The sequence below is a fragment of the Haliotis cracherodii genome, unplaced genomic scaffold, assembly GCF_022045235.1.
Source record: "Haliotis cracherodii isolate W230 unplaced genomic scaffold, xgHalCrac1.p SCAF_1, whole genome shotgun sequence".
NCBI lineage: Eukaryota > Metazoa > Mollusca > Gastropoda > Lepetellida > Haliotidae > Haliotis > Haliotis cracherodii.
Genome location: NW_027266264.1, coordinates 54,236,303 through 54,257,312, shown reverse-complemented (window position 1 = coordinate 54,257,312; position 21,010 = coordinate 54,236,303). Strand labels below are relative to the sequence as shown.

Below are 21,010 nucleotides of genomic sequence, written 5' to 3'. Positions count from 1 at the left end.
ATGATCTGTTAATCCTTCCTCCTATGGCTGGGCTGTTGGGTACTTGTCTCCTGATGGCCAAATATCCTGTTTCAAGAATATCGTTTCCACACAATTCGAAAAGCAAGAGCTGACATTTACATGATTTCAACCCTTCTTTCAAATCCCACTCGGATGCATTTCTGTAAGGAGGACATCACATATACTTCTTATCTAAGTTTCTGCATAAAAACTACACATACCGCCATTTTCTCAACTATGCTCCAAATTGAAGTTTTCTGGGAACACATTGATTCCATATGTCCAGCGCTTGGGGTGAGAAACGAGTTACTCATTTTGATTGGCCAGTCCACGGGGTAATTATCCAATCAGCGCACCCCTGGCTGAACTGCATAGGATGTTAGCGCCCTGATGCTTTAGTATCACATACGCGTGGAAACTGTTCGATAAAGGACTTATGAATCTACATCAGCTGTTGTGACCTCAAAATGTATACATAACGATCACCCGTCGTTTTTCTCACGAATTACTGAAGCATGTGACCCAATTTATGTGTGTATATCTGTCAACTTCAGGCAGCTGAGCCACGTGATTGTTTGGGAGAATAATTCGTCTGCTACTGCGAGAGAGTTACATAAACAGTAGCACGTGGGGGCTACGAACGCCTTCACCGAGACGGGTAATGAGCTCGCGAAGATCGATAGTATATACCTGTATTAGAATACTTGAGGAGGAACGCTGTTTTAAATTTTGTGTCACATGAAGGAAAGATCCATCGCCAGTCACAGTACACGGCTGCTACAGATTAATATCACGGGAGACACGCACCGAGCATGACAGTGCCCCGAGGCAGACGACACCAGTGGGCAGTTGCAACAAGTGCACTTCCATGTCATGCAGAGAGGGGCGATGTGAGTAAACTGTTTGATGATAATTGAACCAAATTGACGAGGACAATCGCCGTCACTTCCTGGGAAGCCAACGGAGCTAGTGTTATGCGGACTTTGCTTACCGTGATCGTGAAGTAATTACTGGTGAACTCGATTTTGATGGGAACGCGATTAACTTGTTGCGTGGATAGGATAGTTGGAACGTAAAAAGAATGGGAAATGTCGCCGAAGAGGTCTTTCCCAAAAATGTTTTAGTCGGTCGCAGGAAAAGGGTGTTCATTGGGGAACCAGGTGATGCCTTGTGTTAAATAGGCCAGACCGCTTCTTGTGTGTGGCATTCCCAGGCATATTCTCCAAGTGGAAAAAGTAGGATTGAGTTTCTTGTGACCACCCTGGCATGTGGTGCTGCAATTTAGGAGAAAGCTGTGACTGCGAAACGGGTTATGGGAAGAAATAACTTGTGTCAGAAGCAAAGATATGGATACCTTGAAGTCATATTTCAGTCGAATTTTCCCCCCAAATTCTACTGGAAGAAGGGGTAGTTTGAAGAACCGTAGTCGAGGTGGTAAATCTCAGTATGATTTTAGAAAAGGGACCCTCCCGGCACGCGCAGCGTCCACATCCCAGGTGGAGACGGATGACGATATGGATTTACCCAGGGACAGACGAATTGCGACGTTCATGTCGGAATCCAGGAATAAAGAACTCTCCAAATCTCCCCCTCCTACTAAACCCCCTCGAAAGGATCAGATTTTCTGTGTAGAATTTTACCAGCCGAGGGGCAAGGAATTGGGCATCGTTATCGACAGTGTTCCCATTGTTTTTGCCCGTCCAAGAACAGCCAGCGATAGTGGGAATGAAAGTTATAGGTCTAGCAATGGTGTTATGGCGCCTACAGTCAGCTCCACCCAGACCTCGGCATTCCGGGTTGTATTAATTAAACCTGGAAGTTTGGCGTATGCTGACGGTCGAATTAAGATAAATGACGAAATAATTGATATCAACGGAAGATCACTCTTAAAGGAGACTCTAGAATCCGTGAGGTAAGTTGACATTCCTTCCTTTCGGCGGATTGAGTTCCTTAGAAAGAGGTGTCATATCCCCTATCTTCCTTTTCCAGCAAAGGTCACTTGTGAAGATAACCTTTGATAAGATTCTAAGCCTCAAGCCTGCCACACAGATAAAAGGTTTATTTTCATTCGTTAACTTGAAAGCATTAAATGAAGTTCCTGATGATTTATATTGCCTGCTTAATAAGAAGCAATAGGAAGTATTGGTTGGTAGATAACTTTGTAGATCAGATACAGGGGTGTCTCCACAGGACAAATACTCAACAAGCATGAGAGGCAGATCAAGGATTTTTTAGAGGGGGTAGGGGGTTGCATATCATAATACTAATAATTACTCAGCTGAGGGTGCCTGAGAAAAAGAAGGGTGTGCCCCATATGTCTGCCCCTGGATCTGCGGGTGAGCATCATACCAAGCCTTTTCGTAGAATGTTTAAATTACAGATACATGCATTTTTAAAATGAAATCTGTTAAAATGTGTCAGTGTTTTGAAATTGATGTCTCACACTGTTGTGGCTTTTCAGGGTATATTGTGTTCCATTGACCTCAGAGAATATGTCTTTTTTAAAGGAAATCTGTCATGGCATGACAGATTAACTATTGTAATATGAAATTATCAGGTGGTCTGTGACATTTATTCAGTATTACATGTATAGAACACAAATACTCCAGCTTTGCTAACACACACTTACTTATAATTCATTAGAAAACTCCTATTGTTAAAACATATGCTGTATTCTGTACTGTTTGCACTGAAATTGTGCTTCTGAAAAAAGTATTTTTTATCAAACTTCATGTGGATGAGTTTGTATGATGTATATTGTATTCTGTATTCAAACTAATACAACGTACACAAGCAACACATGGAGTTTCCCATGACATTTTTATTCATTAGCTATCTTGCATAGGAGACTTTAGATGGAAAGATTATTAACAAATACACCAAATTCTGTACTTTTTTAAAACGGAACTACCACATACGATAACTGGACAAAACGTTATACTTTATTAACCAATGTAGTGACTAAATAGTCGGCAGCAGTTGTAAATAGTATGATGAAACAAAATATTTTAAAACATTCATGTGAGATTTGGGCAGGATAACCCCTAAGAATCAGCTAGAATATGATTTGCCACCTAGTACTGCTGGTGTATGTTTCATGTCAACTACATTAGGCATAGATTTTACAGATGAAACCTGTGTGAATGCTTGCTCAGAATATGCCCCCAGTACTTCTTCCTTGTCCAAAGAACCTACTGTGTACTGACAAAGGCATCTGTGGCGTGTCTAATTTCATATCATCATATGCCTAGGTGTTTCACAGACTGGTTTGCATAAACCAGATTTGATTATTTATCAGCCTCCACAGTATGGTTGGAATTATTGCTGACTGTGCAGCTTAAAACATAAGTCCCATACTCATTAACTTACAGATTTATTTTTTGGTTACTTTGATGTATGAAGGCATTATTTCCCCCCAAAATATTATTTTTATGTGCTTACTGAACAAAGTATTTTTATTTTAGCAAAATGTCGGCAATATCACGGCGGTCGACAGCAAAAATAGGCTTCACATATTGTACCCATATGGGGAATCGAACCCTGGTATTCAGCATGAGAATGAAATGCTTTAACCACTAGGCTACCCGACTGCTCCTCAAGTAAGAAAGAAAGGATATGTGGTGACGATACACTACTAGATATGATTGCAATTCATGTACTTCACTAGTCTGATTATGTTTGCCTAAGATGTGAATGTGAAATTAGGTATGCTATCCCACATAGAAGCGTCTCAGCTAAATGTGAATAGAAAATTTGATGATGTATTTTTTTTAAATTTAGAAGTTATTTACTCTTCAGATGACCAATGTGTGCTGAAGGGTGAGAAATACGATTCTCTTAGCATTAATAAATTGTTACTGAAACATGGCCCTGGAAACTGATGATAACAACTTTCACTTTGGGGACACCTGTTACTGAAGTAGTGGCAGAGCTCCAGATAAGCTTTTGGTGTTGTGGGTATTTTACCCATGCATTTTAAAATCATTGGGTATCAGTAATTCTATCTGCTTATTCAAATTTCTGTTACCCACTAGTTTTTACACATGTGGGTATTTAAGTTAAATATTTAAAAACACTATTCATCTAGTCCCTGCAAACTGGTGTCTTGTGGGTTCGAGAGCTTAATAGGACTCAAAAATACCACGATACTTCCACACGAAAGTGTGATGGCAATTGATCATGATGTGACTGTCATTGTGGAGTTTGGCAAGGTTGACGGAATGCCCGTTTATAATTTCAAAATAAGTTGCTGATTTGCTAATCGAATACGCAGGGTAACTTCACAATATTTTGATGATACGCACAAATCTTATTTTTGTAGCATATCTGTAATGTTCGTTGCATATTTGATACGCTTGGATTATATTTTACTGCATATTTCTGCATTTCTGATGCGTATTTCACGCAGATACGCAGCTTATCTGGAGCTCTGTAGCGGTATATAAACTTTAGTAGTGGCTGCTTTAGTGCTGTTATTGTCAGCTGTTAAATGTATAACCAGGTGAGCTGCAGTACCCTGGCACTAGCATTTAGTAAAAGAAGAAAAAAATATTTTTCTAATCTTTCAAATTAAGAGCCATCTTCAGAACTGACAGATTTTAGGAGGCCTTGTGTATATTTTCTTTTTCCTGCCTCCTGTGAAAGTTCACACAGTATATGATAACTGTGGCTGAGCCAGTGTGGATGATTGTGTATATAAATGTGTTGCAAGGACTGAGAGAAGGTTAGCTGTATATATAGGTCAAGTGTATCCATATATGTTGGGTACAACAGGAGCATTCTTCCTTGCTGAGTAGGCCTAGACTGTCATTTAGTCTCTGTTTATTATAACACAAATAACATGAAACTAAAAATTACATTGATCAGAGCATCCAATGAAAATATCTTTCAAGGGCTAACAATTCCATGGCAATAGCTGGAGAAGAATATGTTTGGGTTATTAATGGTATTTGACCAGACTGGCACAACTTCTCTGCTGGCACAGATGAGCATCTGGAATCCATTCAGACATGCTGAATGATAATTACCATGCTAAAATAGGATGAGGCACTCTGTTATGTAATTGATGCTGATACAGTGACATCCTGCTTGATTGTGTTCGTTTGCTATCAGGAAAGACGGAATGATGAGATAACCGCGGTATTACATAAGCTAGATATTGATGGTTTATGCAACAAACCAATGATACCAGCTACATAGCATTGTTAGATATGCAGAGATCACAGTAGTCCTGTTGCTCATCAACAGGTAAACGTGATACCTGTTCATTACGATAGTGTTGGTAATAGGTGGAATGGTATTCACTGAGATCAAAGATGGGTCAATAATTTTATTCTTAGGGCACAACAAAACATCTTTATGAGTGTCCTTGGAGACATTGACATTGTCATGTCATGATATATATCTTGATAGTAAGATTACAATATGTTACCAATAAACACAATCAAATTTTACAACTTCGTTACCTTATATACAATTTGAAATCTTAATGTTTGGTTTTAAACTCAAAACTTATTTATTGATGAAAGATAATCAAGTAGATCTATTTATGTTAATCTTTTTGTTTATTTCTCTTTCAAATCAAAAATGTGTTGTCGGCTTGAGTCATCTGTTGGTCATTAGTCATTAGCTGTTACCATGTGACATGGTCTAGCATAAGGGCCAGACCAGGGCCTGTAAATGGAATGTACTCTCATAACTTCCAACACCACAGTATCAAGTAATTACAAGTAAATTCTGGCTACTGGAGGATATAGTGTATACCTGAAGGTAAAACTGTTCTAGCTGAATTTCTCAAGTACAGTAGGTTGACCCCTACAAGACAAAACTGTAACAACATCCATGTCATCTAGTCTGAAGGCACTGAATATTATGAAGCGAGGTGAACTCCAAGGGGAACAGTTAGCTTCATCCGACAGTCAAGAGTCTTACCATAGGTGCCATTAGCTGTTACCATGTGTCATGGTCTGGTATAAAGCGAAGTACAGAGCCTGCAATTGGAATGTTCTCTTGTAACTATAAGCACCACAAGTTCTTACCACTGGAGGATGTAATAAATGCATTAAAAAAAATTGTGTGAAGGGAACTTTTTCCACATTCATCAAAAGGAGTGAATCAAAAGATAAATAATTGAATTTGAGTATATTAAAACAGCATTCACATCTTCTGCAAATCGAGATGAGAGCATATATTTTCTTTGAGATTTTGATATTTTGTCAGACCTTATTTTCTTAAATTCTGAGGTTTCTTAGCATTGCATTCAATAAGACTGCCTCAGCTCTTAGCAAATAAACAAAGCATATTCATTTCAGAGGCAGAGCTAAGTGTGTGGGGTGTGTGCATGTCAATCTTTTAATTCTTAACTGTAGTGGAGTGGGGGAGGAGGAAGTTGTTCAGATCAGACAAATAATCAGACATCAGTGGGGGCTACTGAAGAATACATCTGTATTTCAATACGACAAAAACCCTGACCTCTTCACTCTGGATCCACCATTCTGTTTGTGAAGGTGCACCTACTCTATTATTCTCTGACACATGGCAAGATGAAATTAGTTGTGACAAACCTGTCAACCTTCTGTCATTAAATGTTTCCTTGTTTTGAAAAGGTTAATTAGCTTGGTTGCTTATGTCACAAATTCAGATATATCTTTCATCTTAAGAGCTAAAATCAGTTAAGCATTATGAAATGAATCAACTGTTTCCCCAAGAGTATGTATTTTTTCCCTGCAATGAAACTTAATACATTCTGTTTCCTTCAATATATGTTAACATCAAGTATCTTTTTTTTAAAGAATTTTTTTTTTATCAGGCAGCTAATTTCAAATGAAGTGCTCCCCTTTGAAGTCACTCCCTTACAGGATTATGTGCACCCAAAGGTTGTAGGCTCTGCTATTGGTTGAAGAAGATGGAATCAGGATGTGTATGTTCAAGGGAAATGAAACCTTCAAGAAGTACCATCCTGGAAGCCGCAGAAGTACAGGCTAACATGGATGGTTGTCATTAGTGAATTTCTAAATGCACCCAGCAACATTACCTCAAATGTTCAATGGTTTGGCACATTTGAAGGGATCACAAAAACATAAACCAACCTTAGTATTTTATGTTTTTGAAAGACTAGTCCAAAGGACTAGTGGAAATTTCCATTCTCTGGTCCTCAGAGTTTGAAGCTAGTCCTGCGTGAATGAGACAAAACTGTATACTATGTGTACACTTTCTATCAGCATGATCAGTATTATTCAGTTCCAATTTGTTGCCAAATGAAGCATTGAGAACAGGTAAGAATGACCTCCAATGCTACTAGTCTGTGAGCACTACCATCATTAGATTTGTACTTATCCTCAGCACAATTTAGTCGTCCCAGGCTAGGAGACTCAGCATGATTTTCCACCCATGAAGATAAGGGGTAGAATAGGTTTTCAGCAACCCATGCTTCCCATAAAAGCCGACTCTGCTTATCGTAAGAGGCAACTAATGGGATCGGGTAGTCAGGCTCACTGACTTGGTTGATGCATTGTATCCCAATTGTGTGGATCGATGCTCATGATGTCAATCAATGGATTGTCGGGTCCAGATTCAATTTATTTACAGACCGCCGTCGTGTAGCTGGAATATTGCTGACAAATAAGCAGCATGTTTTTCGAAGGTTCAAATGCAAGAAAATGAGGTTTTCTTGTTTTGCCTATTTTCTTGTCAACATGGTCAAGATACAGGGGAAAAAATATAATTATGAACTTTTAGTTAATTTGAGGTAAATCTTTTTTTTTAAAACCCACACAAACAAATTGATTTTGGGGAGACAATGAAACAGGTACTATATACGGGTAGATGTGATTTTATAGTGACATTTAAATCATGCTCTCAAGTTGACAAGATAAGATCAGTAGTGCTAGAATGTTTCTTATCACGCATTATTGGAAGGTTGAGAATAGAAAACTGGATATTCTACTGTTTGATTACTGTAACTTGTGATCATTGCAAATGTGTTTAATACTTCATGAACACAGCAAGTATGAAGTGATAGACCAGCTGCTTGGAGAGTTCATTCATCTTGGCAATTAGGGTGGAGGTAGTTTTTCAGTGCAGTGCACCGTTGATGTGCATATAATGATCATAGCTGGTTATCTATGCACATCGCCTACACATCTGGCACTCAGTCATTTCTTTGTCTGTTTGGTAGGTGTACCAGAAGTTTTTGTGTGGGAAATGTCAGAAGGTGAAACGAAAGACAGTTTTATGTCTGGCTGATGCGTCTGTTTGAAACCAAGCCCTGAATCCTCCTCAACAGTACCTGGGAGAAACATGGTTGCCAATGCTAGATGTTACTCCTAATGAAGGCGCTGATGACTGTCTGTTAAGTGGATTGTCAGCAATCTGCTATCAAGGAAAGGTGACATAATGGAAAAGCCTTCTGGTTATCCTGTGAGAAGAAATCTCATATCTGTCATTTTCTTGATAGGTATAAGAACAAACTTTCCAGAAAGCATTTTTAATGAGATTGAAAGTTGTATCGTACTGGAAGAAATATTATGTGCAGTAGAACATGTTTAGAACATGATATGTGAACAAACAGGTATAACAAACAAATGGACAAATGACTACATGTACTTAACAAGCCCTGCAACTCTATGGTAGAACTATGTTTATAACTCTGTATAGTGAGTAAAAATATAGCGAACTGCTGTTTGAATCACATGGACCCAAATGTCAATAATTATTAGAAAAACTCGCTCTGTGTAACCCTCAATTTGCTAATAAGCAAATAAATATTAACAGTGTGATTCAAACTGTGCAACATAGTCAACATTACAAAATGATGGTGAAAACTGGACTTTTAAAGTGGCCAACACCCTTACCTCGGGAAGATGAGAATCATAATGCACTGATATAGTCTAGTGAATGGTTCCACACCTATAAATGTTGGACATAATTAGTCATGACTAAGCGATAATGAGTGAAAGGAAGAACTTGGCCCTGTTCCAGTGGTGAGGTACGTGGGAAAACCCATTCAGACTCCAAGCTTATTTGCCAGGAATTTTCAACATCAGCAGAAACTAGGTGTTGCTAACAAAGAAGTCAGGCTTGCTGTCAAGTTCTTTTCTGCTTCTTGAAATTCCAATAACAACAGATGCAATTTAGGGTTAAAGGGTTCTGAGAGAAATGCTCCATGGAAAACTGACATTATTGATATAATGTTGGGTTGTGCAAAGGTGCTTATCTTGATGTTATTTATCATAACGCCCAGGAACCCAGGAAGTAACTTGCTACTGTGTGTGCATGTAGTTTGAAGGTGTGAAACAAAATAATAAACTGCTGATGTGCAGATAGGAAATGTTGTGAAATTGTAGGCTAACTATCTTTTAGTGATTAGTCTGAGCAATCAAAAAGATGTCATTGGAATAAGAGGACCCATATTTAGTTGCTGAGGTGTTAAACTGTGGTGCTGTGTGCTCCACTGAGATACAGGGATACATTCATATAATTTTCACAGCTATTTTATTCCGTCAAATGAAATCTGTTTCTGTAGTGATTAGAAATTGATTATATTCTGGCATTGATGTTTTTTTATTTTATGATTGACAAGTTATGATAAAGACCTTTTTGGACCATAGGATCTGCATAAGAAATGAGCAAAACTTTGGAAATTGTTATAATCTAAACATCTAAATTCTACTTGCTTGGATATGCTTTTTATGTGGTTCAGATATTCATCATTTTTATCAAGTTCCCAAGCAACAATTATGTTAATAATTGATCATACAAAGTTAATACATGTAATATAACTTGCCCAGTGATGTGCGATGCATTTATTGTGTCAGCCATGATCTACAAAAATAATCAATATGAAATACATGTCATTCAATGTGAGAAGTGCCAGGATTGTAAAAATGACTGGTTTTGACCCAAAAAATCCTGTTTTACAGATACCACTAGCTTTATGTCTGTTGTATGGAAATGATGTTAATCAGAATTGTATGTTTGTGTGTGCCTTAGCACTATTATAACTGGATGCTTCTAGGGGGTAGAAAATTACTTCTTTGACTGCATTTTTGCTCATTGAAGAAGACATTCTGTCTCTTGGATAGCTATTGAGGCATGGAATAACCAAGTACGTCCATGCAGCATTAGACATTTACACAAAAGGCTGACATGGGTTTGTAGTCTAGTTACCATGTTTACAATCCCTGATGAATATGAACAGGCTAGTCCTGTACCATAACTGTGGAATATATGCATTTAAAATAATCAAAACCAGTCTTGATGATAACAATATGCAAGTCTTGTGTTTCCTGTTTTAGATAGTCATGGCCAGAGGACATGCTTGATAACAGTGTTGGAATAAATTTCTACAAGTCCTTATGAAGCCTTAACAATTAGGCAGTTTGGAAAGGACTATAGGACTATTGCCAATTCTAATGCTGTACACATTGTCATTCATTTCATCGGAAGTCACTTTCAAAGGTATTTCTTCAAATGGGCAACAACCCTGGCCCCTTGAGCACTGTGGAGGAATATTGTTTTCTATGTACAATGATGTATTAGAACTAAGTAGAAGGGCCTATGGCTTTATGCATCCTGGATCCCATTAACCTTTTGAATTTTTTGCTCACAAACTGCTAGCATCAATTTCTGATGCTGCCATGACATGCTAGATTCTTTGCTAATAAATAAAATGTGAAATCAAAGAGTATTTAGAGTGGATATCTATTCTTGATGTAGAAACTAAAGACAGTTGCTTGTGGCTGGGTGTAAGGATCAGTACAGTACAGTTCAAGCAGTGTAATTAGTAGAGAAACTAGAAACTCACTATTATACTTTACAAGTAATGATATATCTACTGTCCATGATATTACATTTAATTTGAACTCTAGAAAATTCATAATTAAAAATGGTGATTCATTAAGAACATCTGAAGAAGAATCATTTTGTTGCTTTGAGGAAACTAAAAATAACATTGTTTAGTATATCCTTTGTTTTATTAGCATGAGTACTCTTCATCCTGCTTCATTGTCTGGTGACTGGTGAGAAAGGAAAGCTATCTGTGAATAAAGCAAAAATGTTATAAATAACACATCATAACAACCCATGAAGATCCTGGTTGGTCTTAGGCAACCGATGCATGTCATAAGAGGTGACTAACAGGATTAGGTGGTACCAATGACACCAGATGGTTACAGTCCGGATCAGCAGGTTCAGACAACCAGTGACACCAGGTGTTCACAGAGTGGATCAGCAGGTTCAGTCGACTAATGACACCAGGTGGTCACACAGTGGATCAGCAGGTTCAATTGACCAATGACACCAGGTGGTTACACAGTGGATCAGCAGGTTCAATCGACCAGTGACACCAGGTGGTCACAGCGTGGATCAGTAGGTTCAGTCGACCAGTGACACCAGGTGGTCACAGAGTGGATCAGCAGGTTCAAACGACCAATGACACCAGGTGGTCACAGAGTGGATTAGCAGGTTCAGTCGACCAATGACACCAGGTGGTCACAGAGTGGATCAGCAGGTTCAGTTGACCAGTGACATCAGGTGGTCACAGACTGGATCAGCAGGTTCAGTTGACCAGTGACACCAGTTGGTCACACAGTGGATCAGCAGGTTCAATCGACCAATGACATCTGGTGGTCACAGTGTGGATCAGCAGGTTCAGTTGACCAGTGACACCAGTTGGTCACAGCGTGGATCAGCAGGTTCATTCGACCAATGACATCTGGTGGTCACAGTGTGGATCAGCAGGTTCAGTTGACCAGTGACACCAGGTGGTCACAGCGTGGATCAGCAGGTTCATTCGACCAATGACACCAGGTGGTCACACAGTGGATCAGCAGGTTCAGTCGACCAATGACCCCAGGTGGATCAGCAGGTTCAGTCGACCAGTGACACCAGGTGGTCACACAGTGGATCAGCAGGTTCAATCGACCAGTGACACCAGGTGGTCACAGAGTGGATCAGCAGGTTCAGTTGACCAATGACATCAGGTGGTCACAGAGTGGATCAGCAGGTTCAGTTGACTGAAGGATGCATGTATTCAATAAATGGATGAACAGGTTCAATCGACCAATGACACCAGGTGGTCACAGAGTGGATCAGCAGGTTCAGTTGACTGAAGGTTGCATGTGTTCAATAAATGGATGAACAGGGATATCTAATGGTAACAGGAATCTACTTGTGTATGGTAATGGCCATGATCACTTGGTTTCCGCATTGCTCAGCCTTCAGCTGAATGTCCTCTGATGACTTCATTTACATGGCTGCTTATTGAATTAATTACCTTTGTCTGGGGCACAGATTAACAGGTCACAGAAAACCAAGACAACATGATAAGGTTGCTCGTAGCTGTTAGATGTGCAGTTTTGAACATGGAATAGTTTACAAGTCTTGTCACAGTTAATTTCACTGTCAAAATGTTTCGCATGATGCTTCATATTTTAGACATTATAAATGGCATCCGGCTTTATGAACTGATAATCCTACTAGTTGACTATGATTTCAATCAATAAATTCATAACTTTGATATAATTCCTTATAGGAGATCCATTTAGTTCAGCAGTCTAAAGCCCAAAAATGTTTGCTGTACAGTGTTGTGTTACTTATATATGCCAGGATACGATAGTCAATGGTTTGAGTTCCAGGTTTGGCCTGATTTTATCCTTGGTTTGTCCGCACCACACTAGTCTGTCTCACAGTCCCTGAGCCATATTATTTTCCCTTCTGCTCAGACCTTTCTGTAATGCAACAGCCCTAAATAAATCAAGTCTTGAGTTTCCTCGGAATCTCCCATCTCACAGGGGTCCTTTTCAAATTAAATGGAGTTATTTGTTTCTATCAAAATTATATGTTTTCTGAGACTAAGCATTAGTCTTCGCTCCTAAGACCACATTAATATGTCCTGTGTTTTGGCAAACACAAACCTGGTCTATTTATAATTTCTTACAAGGAAAACACTGAATATTTCAAAAAGAAAACAGGTATAGGAATGTAAAGGTCCTCAGTACCATTATTGTGATCTACACACTAATATTTTATATCAATCTAGAATAAAACTTTCAGTTTTCCATACAATCCCATTTCCTCAGGATTCTCCCATCTTAGTGGGGCTCCTTTTCAATTTATGTGGAATTATTTGTTTCTATCAAAATTGTATATTTCCAGAGTGTATACATGCTGGTAAGAAGGGAAATATATGGTTGAGTGACTGTGAGACAGACTTCTGTGCAGGAGGGTCAGTTCTATGTGTGCAAGTGGGTGTCTGGTAGAGTATATGATAGCTGCATCCTTCCAGGTGTCAGCTGATGGGTCTGCAGTAAACATTATACAAACAGTCTGGAGTCAAACGAGGTTCAAGAGGTGCTGGTAAACAGATGCTGGATGAACTAGTCCAACTGTGCTGTGCTGTGCTGTGCAGGCATACAGTTTGTGGAGAAACATAGATTTGGTGTGGATTATGTGTTCTGTGGTTGTCAAGTGTTCACATTAATTATTAAATGAAGGAGTTAACACATGAAAATGTTCTGGCTAGTTGCTCATTGCTGTGTTGGTAATTTGTCTGGATACATGTATTTATGGTATTAATATGGGTATATCAATATATCGAACTATCGATGTATTGCAATTGTTTGCCCTACAATAATTGTACTATGTCAATTGGAATTAAAAAACAGTGACATCAATAGCATTTTGATAGCGTGTATAACAATAGATAGTTCCAATCATGCCAATAGTGGCAATTGGTTATAAATAAAACAAACTAGGCCTCAGAAAACTCACAATTTCAAATGTGCCCTGTGTTGCTGAGCAAGGATTATGAGTTACTTCTCTTTGTTTTGAGGAGCGACAGGTGGGAAATGGTCGACTTTGACATAGTCACATTGACTGATATAATTACCAAGCCTTAAAGTTGGTTAAATACCATGACAATACTATTGCATAATAGAAGGACTGTTAATTCTTTACTGTGAAAATTGATATTGTTTCTTTCCAAGAACGACCCATTTGGGGCAAGGTTTCAGAATTTAGATTATGCTTAAACCATTCCTGTCAATGCTTGAATGATTTGTTCATCATGTTCATGTACAGTAGACTTCCTCTATCTGAACCTTAAGGGACGAACACTTAACATGCTTATGGTTCCGGGAGTAATGCACTTTTTCGAATTTCAATTAGCGCCACAGGGAGGATTGTGCTCATATTGCCAGCTTGAGCTAAGCTAGGCTAATGAGTTAATCTAATTAGCCAACACTTTACCGCAAGACAACAAGCACTGTCACAAATAGTTAGTGCTAATTTACCAAGTGCTCATCACCATTATTTATGCGCACGCACATTTGATGTTTTCACGCGAAACTCAAAACTTGATAAATATTGTATGGATTTTGCTCAATTTAATTTGGATTAATTTGTTAAAAGAGATAGCTCACCCATACCTTAACTTGGAACTAACCCTCAGGACCCAAGGAACATAATCAACCAAGCCATCGGGCCTGACCACCTGATTCCATTAGTCACCCCATACACAAGTATGGGTTGCTGAAGACCAAGTCTAACCATGTTAATAAGAGTAGCAGAAAATACTGACATTTCAGAATATGAGGAGGATATATAACATAGAGTTGCTATGATGATATACATCTTCAGGGTTGTGAGTGATGAATGGTCCATGTCATTTTGCCCAAACAGTGTAAAAAGGTTGAGCTATGATTGGTGTTGTATGTAGGGACTTTTGACATTAATGTCTGTTTTGTGCATAGTCTCTGTAGAGATAACTCATTTGGTTCTAGTTGTTAATATGAACAGTAGAGTACCATACAGTGCATATATAGGAGGCAATCAGTTCACTGACAATTGAAAGATGCTGAATATATGTAGTGAAAACTTTGGCCATCTCTGACATCAGTCAGCTGAAATAAAACTAAATTGATATGTAAAGGTGTCGGATATTAATGTAATTTGTGTTCATGTTCTATTAGATCATATAATATCTAGAGAGTCATGTTGTATCTATTTTATATACATTTGTCACTGAATTGTCACCAGAAACAGTTCCAAAGAGCCTGAAGTCTGGATGACCAATCAGAAAGGTGTTGAGTTATCCTTAGTTATAGTCACAATATGATACCATAGAGGTGGAAAATATTCTGCGGGTACCACAAAGTATCATTTTGCAAGAAACAATTAGGACATTATCAAAATTTAGTAACTTTTGTAATAGGTTCTGAAAGAAAATAGTCTTAAGACATTTTGAATAAAGGTGTATTGGTGAACGAACTGGTCAAGTTTATTATCCCCTTTCATTGTTGCTAGATTTGCCTTCGCAGTCAATAAATAGTCCAAACAATAGACAGTCCCAAGAGTGCAGAGAAGTGAGACAGGTTCACTGTCAACTGATCGAAGATGCTAATAGGCATTATTTCTGACAGCACTGACATCAGTTAGCTGACAGATATCCATCCTGTTGGGAGAATTCTGTACATTGCATCCCCCAACCTGAAACTGTGGCTATGCTAGGAATCTCTGACAGAGCAATTACAGGCCGTGTCAGCTGGGCCCAAAGGTCAGCATATGCTGCTCAATCCAGTAGCTTTTCTCCAGGGATTTCAATGGCCTGTTTCGAATCATCACTAGTGAGGTACCTTGGTCACATGTCATTTGTGAGAAAGCAATTGGACTGGAATTCCCTTCAAAGAGATCTCCAGGAAAATGGCCAGCAGCACATTTGGAATGAAGACGCTCAGACGATCAGTACAATTATTGATATAGTGTGTTCGTGTTTCCATGAGTCTCCAGAGCACCCTGTTATTATATGGCACCTTTTGGGAATGTACCTTTGATACAAGTTGGTTCAGATAAGGAAAACAAAGCTGTCCTGATATGCTCTTCATAGGTACATATGTTGATAACTGACCTTCGGTCATGGCAGGTTACACAGTAGAACAGGTTATGCTCACTCATTTTCTCAAGCACCAGTTTTTATCATTGTAACATCGTAAGGCCAAAATAAAAAATACGGGTGTTTCCTTTTTCATCTGGGTATTCTAGGGTATTCAGTAGTCTGTCTTACAGACCCTGATACAAGTATATATCAAATACAGCCCATGCAAGTCTATAGTGTTTGGCAAGTCTAGATCACTGCAGTATCAGGGAAAATGAAGAGAGTCACTGGGCTCCTTTTTCTTATATTTTTTTTAAGATAACTGAACAACTGTTTTTATGTCCGATATGTTCATTTCAGAGACTAGATTTTAGTCTAGGGTATTCAGGTGTTTTTAAGGTGTTGGGTTTTTTAAAGTTTGGACCCACGTACCCAAACAATGCTGACCTAGAACCATGGAGTACACTTTTGCCTGTGATTGATGGCCTTACATTTATCCTCAGTGAAAAGATAAGATACCTTTTAAAAAAGTCAAACCCTCAGAAAAACTCCCGCTGCTGTGCCTTTCCTAACACATAAAGACTTGATCCTACATTGGAATATGATGGCTAACATTATTTAGAATAGAAGGTTTAGAGATGTAGGTTCTTATTTTGCCAGGGGGTCCTAATCATTGATCGCTGAAAAAATATTCCTGGCACCATATACATGATACCTGACCTTCCTCAGGCAATAGGTTACTTGACCTGCGTATTCACACCAGTCTGAAGATCTGTGGTTTTAGCATGTTTGATGATAGTGTTGATGTTGATTGGTAACATTAGAAGTGACATAAACCATATACACTAAGCTCTTCAGACTTCCATATGAAACCTCTCATCCACTTGGGAAAGGTGTCCTGTCTCTAGAGGCCATAGCTGGAGGGATGATGAGAGCAGCTGGGCCATCTCATTACCCACTGGGAGTGGGTCAGTTCACAAAGCCAAGGTCATCCGTCAAGTGGGCAGGAAATATCTCCAAGAGCTAAGTGTCTCTACAGACTCATTGCAGACTTAGCACATGCTGTTTCTGCATTTATCACTATGTAATCTAATAGACTGACTTGAAGTCACTGTGAGACATAACATAACCAAACACTCTTGAGATTAAATACTTTTATTAATGGGGTTGCAGAACATTAATTTACACTTGGAGCTAGTGTATGTTTGAATGGTCCAGTGAAGGTTGTACGTTTGTTTGTTTGTTTTTGCTTAACGCTGCACTCCGCAATATTCCAGGTATATGATGGTCTGTAAGTAATTGAGTCTGGACCAGACAATCCAGTGATTGACATCATGACCAACAATCCACACTATCAGAAAAAGATGACATGTATCAACCATGTCAGCAAGTCTGACCACCCGATTCCGTTAGTCGCCTCTTACAAGTACAATCGACTTTTACTGCAGGCTTGGGTTGCTGAAGACCTATGCTAACCCGAATCTTCATGGGTCGAAGGTTGTATGAAGTCAACAAAGATTATATACATAGATCACATTATATTTCTTATTTTCAGTTACCCATTGTATTGTATTGTAATAGTGAATGACATTTTCTTCATTGTCCTTGTTTACAAATTCTATGGGCCTTTTTTGGCAAGTATGGACCATACATTTCATGGCATGGCCTATCGATAATTACAATGGGCCATAACTGTTTGATTGGCATTCTAGAAATTGGCAAATATGCAAGAAAAACGTAAACTTTATGGATAACTTCTGGTTTATTGCAGAACTTGTTATCCATAAAGTCGTACAGTTTTCTTACTAATGGGCCATTAATTCTAAAGAACTTAAAAATGATTGCAGCTGAATATAACTTTTTATCCTTTATAATCTTAATTTTGTACTTCCAACAATATTATGTCATTTCATCAACAAATATCGCTGTGTCAACTAACATAACAATAACACCCTTCACTATTCTATCAGGGCTCCCATAAATTTCTTTATTTTCCCCACAAACCCAATTTATGAATAACAACCTCTTTATTTTAATGTAATGGTGATGTTTCAGCATAGATCCTTATACCATGGTCAATCTTGTTTGGCAACAGTATAATGATCTATACTGAAGTGTGATGAAGGTAAGAAAAATGCAGTTTTGTTGGCATGTAGATAGAATGTGATTTTTAAAAATATTTTATGCTGAGAGTAATCTTTTATGTACTGTAAATAATAACTGTAACATGATAATTGTGGGCTCTTTGATGTAACAATGTAATGTAATGAGACATTTGTTCTCACACTAGTTTGGTGGGGAGTTGGGTGTTGTTGGGGTCAGAGTACTTAAAATAACTTGAAAACTGGAGTAATACCAGGAGAAATATGTTTCACAAATTATCTCTGACATGTTTATTAAAGAAACCTCTCTTATAGACAACATCTAGATATGACCTTATGGTTATTAAGTCTTATCTATACAGTATCAGCATCATTAAAGTCCATGCTGCCAGCCACCTCATGATATATATATATATACATGTTTATACACTATGAATGAAAATAATATGAAATATTTATATACATAATGTACATTATGTATATCTACCTCTCATGTTGATAGTTATATTTATTCCATATATAGATAGTTTGTACCCTGCCCTGCGAGGGTGTTCTGTACAATAAAATTCTTGATTCTTGATTCTTACCATGTAAGTAGGCGCAAAACATGTGTTCCTGCTTGTGATAATGACCATAGTTCCCAATTACTGTAATTGCCAGCAGATAACTGGAGGGATGTGATATAAGATATACAGGCAATAACTCCAGGGCAGATGGGCCCAGGCACGTGGTTGTGATTTTCTGCCTTGCCAGATTTCTATTTACCAATCTTGAGGCAATTGATTTGCCAAGGCCTGTTAGTTTGCAACAAAACACTTGATAGCGCAGAGTTTTGAACTTTCACTACGGCTATTGAAAGTGTAATTAGTGCATGGTAGTGATTAAATCTACACGACCTACATTATAAATTGAGCATGAACTTAGGAATATCTAAATATAGCACCACATAATGGCATGATGGTAGGGTTGTGTTTATGAATGGGTTTACTACTTTCTATAATTGCAGAAAAGCTCGATGCAATTTGTCTTTAGTAAGTTTTTAGATTAACAATTTCCTTAACAGCCTTATGCAGTGATTGTTTTGGAAACACGATTTGTTTGTTTGCAACTTTTTGGATGGGGTGGGGGTTATGGGACCGGTCACACTGAATACTAGGATTTGATTCCCTCTCGGTTCAATATGTGAAGCCTGTTTCTGGTGTCCTCTTCCATGGTATTGCTGGTGTATTGTGTGAAACCCTACTAACTCACTCACTTGTTTTTAAGGATTAAGGCAAACAGGTTTCCTTCCAAATACTATCTTCCTGAGGCAAGAGAGTTAACTGACTAAACAACTTCAGTTTCCACCCTTGCCAAACGAGGCTGGTATTATATAGAGTTATATTTTGACTGGACTAACGGGTCTTTGCACAGTCCAATCAAATTCTCACAATGAAATCAAAATCCAGTTGGTAAACAGTCATGCAGATTTGATTTGATGCACTTCTTGATATAAGACCTGTTTATCACAATATAGATCTTGATGATCGATCAGATCGTCTTGACTGAGCAACGTCATTTTGTTTGAAGCAAATGCAAATTATATGAGAGGTGGAATCTGATTGGTCCATTGGAAAGGCATAGAAGGGAGAAATAACTCATAATAGCCACTGGTGGTGCTATGATCAAGCTCAGGAATTCCAATCTTGTTGGGCAAGGGAGGAAACTGAACTTTTAAATTCAGTTAACTCTCTTGCTTCAGGAAGATGTCCAAATACCAACAGTTTTGCACGATGAACATTACTAGTTATCAAGAATATTTCATGGGAATAGAATTATATATGACATCAACAAAACCCTCTCCATTACCATTATTTCATTCTTTGCTAATTAACTTGGTGGTATGCAAGTTAAGAATAGTCACCACATACTGAAAGTATGCAAGAAATGTAACCGTCTCAAGAACCTTATTACCAGTCTTTGTACTTATATGTAAGGAAGCCTTACAAAATATTATAACTTTTTATGCTTATCCATGCATTCTTTGACTATTGAATTTTTTTTTATTTAGCTAGTGCCACATTTAATGTTAATTGTTTGTGAAGCTCTTGTTTATTTGTATATGTGTTTATCAATAAGCTGAGACCGTGTGCTGATGTAACCCAAATTCATGGTAGTTATAGGAAGGCAGCATTTTAAAGTAAAGAAATCATGAAATATAACACTGAAACGAGTAAGACTTGAAAGGGGCATGGCTCTTTTATCCTGCTGATCCAAGCAGGAATTGCCTGAACTTGACTTCTCCTACACCTTTGAAAAAAGATTTATCTGAACGCATTAGACAATGGAAAATACTGACTTTCTTTGAAGCTGGTGTTTTGAGATCCTTTTGTATTTTTTAGTCCAAGTGGAATGATCGTGGTATTTGTAATAGGTGGTAACCCCGTATGAACATGATTTTTGACAATATGTAGTTGACATTATGCAGATCATCATTTCAGAAGGTGCTTTCAGAGAAGCGCTTCAAGTCACCTTCAAAAGGAACTGGACTCCAAATGATGAGGTTAAGATATGAGGAAAAGTGTTTTGGAAAAAAAAGATAATGGGTGTCATATATCTTCATTCATTTGTGAAAATATGTTTGCTGAAAGCCTTTTCCACATCTTATTGAAAAAAATACTTACTTGACTCTGTTTACTGTTTTAGATCCTTGTACTTTGATATGTGATTATGAACATTTTTTTATATTTTTTATGATAGAAGCACATTACTTAGACATCAAATATATATAATTATTAGTGATTTGTAAACACATGCTGATAACAGTCGAAATCGTGAAATGGGCTTCAGGAATTGTTATGATTATGGAAAGGGTTTTGTTGCTTTTATTTAGAAAAAGGTCTTAGTTAAAATTCAGAACAGTGTCATCTGAATTTGTCAAGATATGTCCACAGTCGTTGCCATTCATGTGAAACATGACAAAATACTACTTCCTTTACAACTGGTAGCATTTTACCACATATGTCAAAATGTATGTAGTAATGCTTACTAACTTGTA

General features: G+C 38.0%; 1 protein-coding gene across 2 annotated transcripts in view; it reads left to right on the top strand.

Annotated features, from left to right (window-relative positions):
- Positions 1-426: 426 nt before the first annotated feature.
- Positions 427-21,010, top strand: part of LOC139479485 (inaD-like protein) — an 82,378-nt gene continuing 61,794 nt past the window's right edge. For both annotated transcript variants that reach the window (XM_071262335.1, XM_071262341.1), the window contains exon 1: positions 427-1,912. In XM_071262335.1, the coding sequence (XP_071118436.1) occupies positions 1,347-1,912 (566 nt within the window). In that variant the 5' untranslated portion in view covers positions 427-1,346. The remainder of the gene's footprint in view (positions 1,913-21,010) is intronic.